Genomic DNA, 12324 nt, shown 5'->3' with positions numbered 1-12324 from the left:
CAGCAGAAGCAGGGCCAGGCTGAAGCAGTGACACCACAGACTTCGGGCATAGGGGGTATCTCAAGGCTGCTGTAACAAGTCACCATAAATGCAGTGATACAAAATGGCACAAGCTGATGACAGTTGTGGAGGTCAGAAGTCCAGAATGGCTCTCACCAGGCTGAAATCAAGGGGCCAACTTCAGGGGAATCTGTTTCCTGCCTTTCCTGGTTTGAGAGGCCCCATCATGGCTGTCACCTGTGGAGCTGCTCTGCTCCACAGGCCTGGCCTCACTTATGGGGCTTCAAGAACAGTGCCTAGATCGTCTGAGAGCCTGTGGCATCACTGTCATGACAAAGGAACATTTGGGATGCACTGGAAGCCCAGAAGTCCAGAGATGGGGATAGGAACCATCAGTTACTATGGGGCACCTTGGGGGTCCCACACACACCACTGTGGGTGTCAGACCCTCAGATTGTTGCCACTTTGGGAAGGGGTCAGCAGTTTGCAAAGGACTCTGGACAGCAGTAGGGAGCAGCAATGACACAAGGGTTCCCCCCCAACCCCTGACACTGTTCAGACCTTCACCCCCTGGCACATGGAGGAGGTGTCGTGCCCCTGCTTCAGGAAGCCTCGAGGGAGACACACGCACCCTCAGAATTCCCAGTTGGGGGCTCCTCACTGGAGGGCACTGGCAGAAACTGGTGTCAGAAAACAGCAGCACAGAGCGGATCTGGAACAGATCAGGGTATCACAGAAAAGATGCTTCATAAGATGTGTTTTGATGAGGATATTTAAATAAGTGTAATTTAATTGATGTTAAAAAAAAAAAAAGTGAAAAGAAAAGTCACAGAAGAAAATATTTGCAAATCATATCTGTATCCAGAGGCTAGTATCTAGAATATAGAATACAGAAAGAAGTCTTACAACTCAATAAGAAAAATACAACTACAGCTATTTTAAAAATAGGTAAAGGATATCAATAGACATTTCTACTATGAAGATATACAAATGGTGTCAATAAGCACATGAAAAGATGTTTAACATTAGTCATTAAGGAAATGCAAATCAAAGTCACAATGGGAGAAACTACTTCATACCCACAAGATGGCTATACTAAAAAGATAAACAGTAACAAGTATTGGCAGTGATATGGAGAAGTCGCTGGTGGGGATGTAAATGGTGCAGCCACTTTGAAAAACAGCCTGGCAGCTCCTCAAAAGGTTAAATGACCCAGCAATTCCACTCCTAAGTATTGGTCTAAGAAAACTGAAAACATACATCCACAATGAGGGAAACTAAAAAAATTTCACCCCCAAATATATTTCTTTCATATATTTTGGGACAGCGATTCAGAGGGACTAGAAACCAAATAACAGCTAAAAAGCTGTCTTTTCTAGAGGAGATGTGCATCTGTAGAGGAAATAAAGTCAAGTAAATAACAGATGCAAACAGGCTTTCTTTGAACCACCCTTCACCCCTTCATCTGGATCTAGGAAAGATTAACTGAGAATCTGACACCTTTAAAGGTCTGACAGAAATATTTACCAAAGGCTACCATCTGTTCTTTCTGAGAGCTGCTACCCATGAAGTTTCATCCATATAACAAGGCTGCCTTTGCTAGCCAGGTCTTTCCTCTTCTCTCCCTCTTATAACCTGTCTTGCTACCATAACCTGTTTTGCCAAGCTCCAAGCCCCTATTCTTTGTGTGACCTCAAGATGGTATAAAAGTATCAATCTTCTGACCATTTGAGTTTTTCATATTTTGTATGCCATGCCCATACACATGTTAATAAGACCTGTATGCCCTTTTTCTTGTTAATCAATCTATCATCGGTTTTTTTTTTTTTTTTTTTTTTTTTTTTTAGATGGAGTCTTGCTGTATCACCAGGAGGAGTGCAGTGGTGCAATCTTGGCTCACTGCAATCTCTGCCTCCTGGGTTCAAGTGATTCTCCTGCCTCAGCCTCCCCAGTAGCTGGGACTGCGGGCGCATGCCACCACACCCAGCTAATGTTTATATTTTTAGTAGGGACAGGGTTCCACCATGTTGGCCAGGATGGTCTTGATCTCTTGACCTCATGATCTACCCACCTCGGCCTCCCAAAGTGCTGGGATTACAGGCATGAGTCATCGTGCTCGGCCTATCAGTTTGTTTTATAGACTCAAATCATTGAGCCTTTGGGGAAAAACGTAAACTTTCCTACAACACAACTTGTACACAAAAGTTCACAGCAACATTATTCATAATACTTAAAACATGGGAACAACCTAAATTTCCATTAATTGATAAGTGGATAAATGAATGTGGTATATCCATACAATGTAATATTATTTAGGTAAAAAAATTAAGTACTTCTTGCTACAGCATGGATGAACTGTGTGAAAACATGCTAAGTTAAAGAAACCAGACATAAAAGGCCACACATTATATGATTCCATTGATATGAAATGTCCAGAATGGGCAAATCTATACAGGAAGACAGTGATTGTCAGGGGTCGTTGGAGGGAGTAATAGGGAGTGGCTGCTAATGGGCATGGTTTTCTCTTTGGGATGATGAAATGTTGTGGGATTAGATAGTGGCAATGGCTCCACAATCTGTGAACATACATAAAACTACTGACTTGTACACTTCAAAAGGGTGAATTTTTACTGTTGTATGATAGGGTGAAAAAAAAGGGTGAACTTTATGGTATATAAGTTATACCTTAAAAAAAAAAACTCACCTACATATCTACAATACTACCAACAAAATCAATAATTAACATTTATTTATTACTACACGTAATCTGCAGACCTCATTCAAGTTTAAGTGCCTCAATATCATAAATACAAATATGAACACACACACACACGTGCACTGTATTTAGTTGTCAGGTCTTTTTATCTCCTTTTATCTAGAACACTTCATCAGTCTTTGAATTTTATGACTATCATACTTTTGAAGATGATAGGCCAGATGTTTTATATAATGTCCTTCAATTTGGTTTTGTCTGATGTTTTCATAATATTAAATTTAGATTGCACATCTTTGGCAAGAGTATCAGAGAAGTGATGATATTTTTCTTGTTACTGCATCCTACTAGGTGGCATATGTAAACCAAAAATAAAGTTCTAAGCCCTCCAACTGACTAGATGGACAGCTCTTGGCCAAGGGGACCCCAGAGAAACATGAAAACTGAATTTTTAGCCATGATGAAAGGAGGTCCAACATGCCTTGTTACAATCCTCACCCTTTTGGAGTTTAGGCATAACTGCCCAGGATTAAGGTTAAAACAGAGATCATAAGACTGACAAAACAGATTTTGGCAATAAACAGTCATTACCAAATTATAATCATGGTAAGAGGTGCAAGGTAGCCATGCAAGCTAAGAGTTAAGTTACACCCTGCAAACCATAAGATCTTATTAAACAGGTTTCTTTCCTTAACCCGCTATAATGTGGCTTGCTTTTCAACCTGACTTTAGTATAGCATCATATGACAAGGAAATCAAAGGAACTCCTGAGACTGTATTGTCATGAGATAGGAATAATATAGGGTGGAGAAGAAATTCCAGGCAGCAATTTCATATGACTTAGAGTCTTTGGGCTGGCAAGATCCTGAAAAACAGGGTGTGAACCAAGCTGGCTAAGACCGATTGGATCCAACATGTCACTGGATTTGACCTAGGTTTCACCTAGGACTTCATTATGTGCTCATTAACATACTAAATCACAAACCCAGCAGCATGCTGAAACAGGTCAGGGTCACTGGTCTCGTTGTCTAATGTGTTATCCGAGCTCGTAGTCTCACAATCAAGAAAATTAAGGAGTATGGACACAAAGAATCAGGTTGGAGCAAAAGTTTAATAAGCAAAAGAAGAAAAGCTGAATTCAAAAGCTTTCATAAGAAACTGCTCTCATGTCTGTGTTTGAGGAATTTATCTATAAAACTGTGTGCATAACTCCCCTTTATCTATGTAGTTATGGGTATATCTCTAGATAAGCATTAAATGAATTTTTTTTGTTTGTATAATTGTGGGTTTGTTTAAAGTAAGCCCCCCTCCTCCCTGTGCAAGTTTCCATGGAGCCCACTGTGTACATGTCTGAAAGGGGGAGGACACTTCCTGGGCGCTCGCTTATCATACAAAGAACAAAGGGCTTCTATGCTGGACTTTTCCTGCCTTGCCTGCTTATCTGTGGCTTATCTGTGCAGGTGCACTGTAGCTGCGATTTTTTCAGGCAGGCACCTTATACAGTCTGAGTTTTTCTCCAAGCTGCACTATCTTGCCTGTAGCTGTTGATTTTTCCAGCAGGCAGCTTTTTCTGAGGACCAGCCTTAACTGTTTACCTAACTAATTTTTCCTTTTCTTCTCCCTCACTATGACAGTTCCAGGAATACCTACATTTGATATAAAAATGGGTGGCACCACAGTTCTGATGAATCTCTACCTTTTTCCAGGAATTTTCATGAATATTCCATTCCTTGGTTAGAGAAACACATAAATGTAGCAGTCCCAAACCCCACTGCATGACATTCTCTCAAGTACATCTGCACTCCTTTTTCTTACCTTTTTTCTTTGCAATAAATTTCTTTACTTTTATTATTTTTCGACTTGTCCTTGAATTCATTCTTGTGATGGTATCAAGAGCCTAGACATTGGCTAGGATAGAGGTCCACTGGTGTTTGGGGACTTCCCCCAGTCCACCAGTATCACACCATGCCATGGTCACTAATACTGGCTCAGAATAAGCCTTTTAAAAATATTTGACAGGCCGGGCGCAGTGGCTCACGCCTGTAATCCCAGCTCTTTGGGAGGCCAGGTGGGTGGATCACCTTAGGTCAGGAGTTCAAGACCAGCTTGGCCAATGTGGTGAAATCCCGTCTCTACTAAAAATACAAAAATTAGCGAGGTGTGGTGGCGGGCGCCTATAACCCCAGCTACTCAGGAGGCTCAGGCAGGAGAATGGCTTGAACCTGGGAGGCAGAGGTTGCAGTGAGCCGAGATCACGCCACTGCACTCCAGTGTTGCTCTGGGCAACAGAGTGAGACTCCATCTCAAAAAAAAAAAAAGTAAGCCGGGCATGGTGGTGCACGCCTGTAACCCCAGCTACTCGGGAGGCTGAGGCAGGAGAATCACTTGAACCTGGGAGGCAGAGGTTACCGTAAGCCAAGATCGCACCACTGCATGCCAGCCTAAGCGACAAAGGCGAAACTCCATCTCAAAAAATAATAATAATAAAAATTAAAAATAATAATATAAAATAAAAATATTTGACAAGGTTTAGTTTTTCCATTAACACATATAATTTTGATTTGTCCCATTAGTGATGATTAGGTTGCTTGATTAAGGTATTTCCCACTAGGCTTCTCCACTGTAAAGGTATTCTTTCTCCTCTTTTTAAGTACTTGGTGGAAAGGTACTTTGAAACTATATAAACATACTCTTCAACATCAAACTTTTTCTTCATTTATTTATACTCATGCATTATTTCATTTAATACATCATTTATTATCTTAGAATGGACTCAGATTTCCCATATTACTCATCGGGTTATAACTATTATAACCTGTTACCATTTATTTTGATGCTCAAATTGTCCCAGATTTGGCCAGCAGGAACCCCTTCAAGTTGGCTTCAGTGTCCTTTTTACATATTCCCATAATTTTTTAAGCCTTTCCATTTTTTCTGGCATAAAAAGATGATCTAGGCTGATATTGTCCTTTTTTTTTTTTTTCTGCCCCAGCCCTTGGAATCAGTCCTGGTTCCTTTTAAAGAATGATTTTTAGAAAACAAGATCTGGATGCTAGATATATTCTTTGGCTTTGAAGTTCCCCATTCCCAGATCCTCTCATGGACAGAGCTTGAGAATGTATGTACGTATGTGTGTATTAAAATATTTAAGTATGTATACATATATACAAAATACATATGCATATCACATATTTTCATATCTATATGTCTATTACATATGTATGTATTGAACATATGAGTTTGCACTGTTAACTCCAATTTCAATTTGTCACCACAGAGTTCATTCTAGTTTTCATCTTTTCCATGTTTGCGACTTTGTTCTCTAACAGTAAGAAACCTGGCTCCCATTCTCCTTAGTATATTTATTTATTTGATTAATTACCCTGTATGCAACATGGCTTCCATTGCTATGTCTCCTTTTCCCAAGCAATGCCCTTCTCACTCAATTCAGGCTCCAACACTCGGTGCTGGGCTGCTGCTGCACCTCCACTTAGAAGGCCTCTCGACTCTGCTTATGCTCTCAGATCCTGCAGTGGGCCACTCTGCCATGTAGAAGTCACCCTCACCTTCCCAGGGTACCAAAACATGGCACAAAGCTGTCCCCACTATGTGGCACTCTCCCCATCCCACTCAGATTCCAACCACATGTCAAATGACCTCCCCAGTGTGTGAGGACACCCTCCTTATTCTGCACTGAGCTGTCCCCTTTGCATGGATACTTCTTCAACCCTGGTCTCTAATACCCTGTCCCTGGGCTGCCTTGATGTGCAAATACCTAATTAGGCTCTTCACTCCTAATTAGGCTCTGACACCCTACACTGGACTATCCCCCTATGTTGACACTCTCTTTAACTGGCTCAGGTCCCAGTGTTCTGTGATGGATAGTCCCCACCCCATGTGGCTATCCTATAAGCCACACTCAGGTTTTGACACTCCAATGTGGCTACTGAGCACTTGAAATAAGCCTAATCTTAACTAAAAATATATTGCAGGTATAAAATATAACCAGATTTAAGAATATGAAATACTTTATTCATAATTTTTTATATTGATTATATATATAATATTTTAGATATACTGGGTTAAATAAAATATATTATTATTATTATTCGAGACGGAGTCTCGCTCTGTCGTCAGCCTGGAGTGCAATGGCGCGATCTTGGCTCAGTGCGATTTCTGCCTCCCAGGTTCAAGAGATTCTCCTGCCTCAGCTTCCCGGGTAGCTGGGATTACAGACGCACACCACCACACCCAGCTAATTTTTGTATTTTTAGTAGAGACGGGGTTTCACCATGTTGGCCAGGATGGTCTCGATCTCCTGACCTCGTGATCCACCCACCTTGGCCTCTCAAAGTGCTGGGATTACAGGCGTGAGCCACCATGCCTGGCCAAATAAAATATACTATTATTTTCACCCATTTCTGTGTAGTTTTTTTCAATGTAGCTACTAGAAAAATTTAAATTACAAATGTAGCTCAGATTTTATTTGTTCTACTGTTCTAGAAGTTTCTGGATTAGTGATGGGAAATCAAGAGATCAAAAGACTAAGGACTTGATGACATATATGCCCTCCTCTGAGTAAGGATGGAAACTAAAAATCCTTGGCTAGCTCTGCAGGGGTGTCCAATCTTTTGGCTTCCCAGAGTCACACATAAAATTAACACTAATGGCCGGGTGCGGTGGCTCATGCCTGTAATCCCAGCATTTTGGGAGGCTGAGGCAGGCGGATCACCCGAGGTCAGGAGTTCGAGACCAGCCTGGCCAACATGGTGAAACCCCATCTCTACTAAAAATCCAAAAAATTAGCCGGGCTTGGTGGTGGGTGCATGTAGTCCTAGCTACTTGGGAGGCTGAGGCAGGAGAATTGCTTGAACCTGGGAGGCAGAGGTTGCAATGAGCTGAGATCGCACCACTGCACTCCAGCCTGGGCAATAAGAGCAAAACTTCGACTCAAAAAAATGAAAAATAAAAATAAAAATAGGCCGGGTGCGGTGGCTCAAGCCTGTAATCCCAGCACTTTGGGAGGCCGAGACGGGCAGATCACGAGGTCAGGAGATCGAGACCATCCTGGCTAACACGGTGAAACCCCGTCTCTACTAAAAAATAAAAAAACTAGCCGGGCGAGGTGGCGGGCACCTGTAGTCCCAGCTACTTGGGAGGCTGAGGCAGGAGAATGGCGTAAACCCGGGAGGCAGAGCTTGCAGTGAGTCGAGATCCGGCCACTGCACTCCAGCCTGGGTGACAGAGCTAGACTCCTTCTCAAAAAAAATAAATAAAATAAATAAATAAATTAATTAATAAATTGCAAAAAGACCTCATAATGTTTTTAGAAAGTTTACGAATTTGTATTGGGCTGCGTTCAAAGCCATCCTGGGTCACATGTGGCTCACACGTTGGACAAGCTTGCTCTAAAGTCTTGCTACCTAGAGGGACTCAGACCATTCAAATGGATGCCATAGAAACATGAAAGAATGCAGGTATCTCAGAATAAGAATGTATTGTTCTGGTAAACTGATTGTGTCTTTTTAAGATGTCCCCATGTGACTGCTCTCTAATGCTGCTCTCAATTGTATATGCCTGCACAGAGATGGTCAAAAAGCCCTATACTATTTATACTTGTTTTCTTTATGGACTCACCTGCTTATTTCTTTACTTCACTTAGTTTGGATCCTCAGACTTGAAGTAAAAAAAACTCCAGAGATTACAAATCCCATCTTTTAGCCATAGTTATGTGCTCTTTTCTCAAATCTGAAGTACTTCTGAATTAAGAGAAATAAGCATTTGTCAATTTCATCATTACTAACCTGCATTTCATATTTCAGAGTCATGTGGAAGCACCAGGATCCCATTCCTACCACTGAAATTAAACAAATGAAAAAAAAATTAGCATGAAATTCTTTGTGCGTGGCCAGAGTGACCTGAGAAGACAATAAGACATTTCAAAGCACTGAGTTAAGGATAATGAAGTTTATAAAATCTAGTGGCAAGATATAGCTGACTCTTGAGTAAGTGCTATCATTGATGAAATTTTGGTGTAGAAAAGAAGTACTATGTAAGTTCTCTTAAATTCCCTCCTACTAAGTGGCTTACTAGACTAACAATATTCCATTGTTTCTGTAAAATGTATTATCTGATGCTCAGGATAAGTTTTAATGCACGTAGCTGGTTAGCTACTCCTTTGCACTTCTGTCCCAAATGGCTAAGGTATATGCTTAGTAAGAGCTGGTCAGTTTGTTCCTGAACTTGTTGATGCCATTGTGTTTGGTTATCAAAACTATGACTGCAAAAAGAGTTGTTGCTTCTCCAAGAACTATTTTAAATGCTTAAAGTAGACTCAATAAAAATGAGTTGCTGGCCAGGCGCGGTGGCTTGCGCCTGTAATCCCAGCACTTTGGGAGGTTGAGGCGGGTGGACTACGTGAGGTCAGGAGTTTAAGACCAGCCTGGCCAACATGGCGAAACCTCGTCTCTACTAAAAATTTAAAAATTAGCTGGGCGTGGTGGCAGGCCCCTGTAATACCAGCTACTCGGGAGGCTGAGGTAAGAGAATCGTTTGAACCCAGAAGAAGGAGGTTGCAGTGAGCTGAGACTGTGCCACTGCACTCCAGCCTGGGCAACAAGAGCAAAACTCCGTCTCAAAAAAAAAAAAAAAAAAAAAAAAAAGGTGCTAATAAAAATCATTGTTGAATTAGTTGTGGTTGGATATCTGTTACAGACTGGGAAAAATAGTAAAAATCTAAAAAGATTCTGTAGGCAGGGCACAGTGGCTCAGGCTTGTAATCCCAGCACTTTGGGAGGCTAAGGCCAGAGGATCACTTGAAGTCAGGAGTTCAAGACCAGCCTGGGCAACACAGCGAGACTTTATCTCTATTAATACATAAAATAATAATAATAAAATTAAAAAATAAAAAGATTCTGTGTTCATGTCCTAAGTTCTTTCCAAGTGCCTCCATTTTAAATGAACTATTTTCATTTTAGGGTTTTATAAAATGTTTGGTTTTTAAAGCAAAAAAGAGTAAGTAGAACTAAAATTAGGGTCTCTCATTCAATGGTCATGCCGTATGTTAAATAATTGTCAAAGATTATATACAACAAAAATAAAACCTCAGGCCCAGCGCAGTGGTTCACACCTGTAATCCCAGCACTTTGGAGGCCGAGGCAGACAGATCACCTGAGGTCAGGAGTTTGAGATTAGCCTGGTCAACATGGTGAAACCCCATCTCTACTAAAAATACAAAAATTAGCCAGGCATGGTGATACACACCTGTAGTCCCAGCTACTTGGGAGGCTGAGGCAGGAGGATTGCTTAAACCTGGGAAATGGAGGTTGCAGTGAGCTGAGATTGTGCCACTGCACTCCAGCCTGGGTGATAGAGTGAGACTCCATCTCAAAAATAAAAAAACAAAAATTAATACAAATTAAAAATTAAACTTCATGTATATATGTATTCAATAATTCTGTGCTTCAATATATCAAAGGTTTAATATCCAAAATTTAAAAAATTCTATGCTTCAACTTAAAAAAATTAACTGACCAAGTATCAGCCCCTATGACATCTAATAAAGCTTTTTTCTCTGATTCAGTTTAGTTCAGAATTTACTGAGTGCATCCTATTTGCCAAATTCAGTTATAGATGCTGAGGTACAAAGATAAGATCCAGTCATTGGCCTTAATGAAACATATAGTCTAATGGAAGAGACAGGCAGATAAACAGACAGTGCCTGTACATGGAGATATGCGTTGAATACCATGGAAGCACAGAGAAGGAATGCTTGTGAAGGAAATCCAAGAATGCAAGAATGATGGTACAGATTAAACTTAAGGATACATAGGACTTAGCCCAACAAATGTAGTAAGTAGGGGTGTCATTAAATAACTTGTATGACACCACCTGAGAAAAATTTCAAACTATATGTTATTCTTGCCTTTAAAAAAGTCACTATATAGATTGTAATTTTTATTCCTCAAAATGAAATGAGGGAAATAAGATAGTTATTGCACTCATCTCATTAGAGAAATAAGGAAGTGGGGTGGTTCGTGTCTTTTTTCCCAAAAAAGTAATTAGAAGGTACAAAGGTAGGTAAATTATTCAATGTAAAAGGAAAAAAATAAAAACCTTTAAGTTATTTAAAGTCACACAATAACAATATATTATGAATTAAAAAAATAAGTGAGATGGGATGATTATTCATCTTGGTAGAATGGCCACTTTATCATGCCTTACTCAAGGACTGTTTTAATCAAAACGTTTTCAAAGTGTTCTCTTGATACTGTTAAATTATATAGCATTAAAGGTCTGATTTTTTCCCCCTGCTTTTGCTCACAGAGCCATTAAACGTCTGACTTTTTAGAGATCTCTACAATTTATTTCCTTTCAACAATCTGGGTAACACATAAAAAAGTATTCTGATAGAAAATCTATTCTGGTGGCTACTCAGAGGTTTCAAATTGCTTTCAGGAGAGGGTAGCACTAGGTTTATTCCTCTTTTTCTTTGTTATTTTCTATTCTTTTAAAAAAAGTACTCTCCTGCAACTGACATTTCCAGACATTTAGAGTCCAAAAACATGTAACAGAACAGCATTTTTATTTTGCTCCTTTAAAGCAAACCACCAAGTTTTGCTGAAGTTTATCAGGTTTCTTGAGATACAATTCACATAAAATTAATTCAAAGTATAGAATTGAATTGTTTTCAGTATATTCAGACTTGTGCAAACATCACCTCAAGCTAATTCTAGAACATTTTCATCACCCCTAAAAGAAAGCCTATACCCATTAGCAATCATTTTCCATTTTCTCTCAACCTCTCCAGCCCTGGGCAATCAATCTACTTTGTCTCTACAGATTTGCCTACTGGGGACATTACATCTAAGTGGAATCATATATCATGTAGTCTTTTATGTCTAGCTTCTCTCCCTTAAGCATAATGTTTCCAAGGTTCATTTATGTCATCACATGCATCAGTGATTCATCCTTTTTATGGATGAATAATAATATTCCATTATATGAACATACCATATTTTACTTATCCATTCATCAGGTGATGGACATTGCTATGTACTGAATGTTTGTATGCCCGCCTCCCCAACTCCCCAGTTCATATGTTGAAGCTCTAACTCCTAATGTGATGGTATCTGGAGGTGAGACCTTTGGGAGTTAATTAGGTTTAGATGAGGTCATGTAGGGGTGGGGTCCCCAGGATGGGATTAGTGCCCTTATAAGAGGAAGACACTGAAGCTTGCTTCTTCTCTTTCCACAGCACAAACAGAGGGAAGGCCATGTGAGACACAGCAAGAAAGTGACAGTCTGCAAGCTAGGAAGGAGACATTTTTTGGTTTTGGTTCCTCACCAGGAACCAAATTAAATGCTACCTTGATCTTGGACTTCCAAGCCGCCAGAACTGTGAGAAATAAATGCGTGTTGTTTAAGCCACCCAGTCTATGGTATTTTGTTATGGCAGCCCGAGCTAAAAAATACATTTAGGTTGTTTCTTTATTTTTATTTATTTATTTATTTTTTTTTTGAGACAGAGTCTCGCTGTGTCGCCCAGGCTGGAGTGCAGTGGCCGGATCTCAGCTCACTGCAAGCTCTGCCTCCCGGGTTTTTACGCCATT

General features: G+C 40.2%; 1 protein-coding gene and 1 long non-coding RNA gene across 5 annotated transcripts in view; one reads left to right on the top strand and one right to left on the bottom strand.

Moving 5' to 3' along the window:
- Nucleotides 1–12166, top strand: part of LOC139357547 (uncharacterized) — a 49951-nt gene extending 37785 nt beyond the window's left edge. The window contains exons 2-4 of the long non-coding RNA XR_011610947.1: nt 5706–5831; nt 8536–8718; nt 11970–12166. This is a non-coding gene — a long non-coding RNA (uncharacterized lncRNA). The remainder of the gene's footprint in view (nt 1–5705; nt 5832–8535; nt 8719–11969) is intronic.
- The window catches only part of LOC105468944 (alkaline ceramidase 3), a 169437-nt gene that overhangs the window by 60158 nt on the left and 96955 nt on the right, over nt 1–12324 (bottom strand). For 3 of the 4 annotated variants that reach the window (XM_071075335.1, XM_071075336.1, XM_071075337.1), the window contains one exon: nt 8518–8570. The exons of the other annotated variant lie outside the window; for it this stretch is intronic. In XM_071075335.1, coding sequence (XP_070931436.1) covers nt 8518–8570 — 53 coding nt within the window. The remainder of the gene's footprint in view (nt 1–8517; nt 8571–12324) is intronic. 4 annotated transcript variants of the gene reach the window in all.

The sequence above is a fragment of the Macaca nemestrina genome, chromosome 12 (assembly GCF_043159975.1).
Source record: "Macaca nemestrina isolate mMacNem1 chromosome 12, mMacNem.hap1, whole genome shotgun sequence".
Classification (NCBI taxonomy): Eukaryota; Metazoa; Chordata; class Mammalia; order Primates; family Cercopithecidae; genus Macaca; species Macaca nemestrina.
Note: the sequence above shows the minus strand (reverse complement) of the source record. Positions and strands in the feature narration are given on the sequence as shown.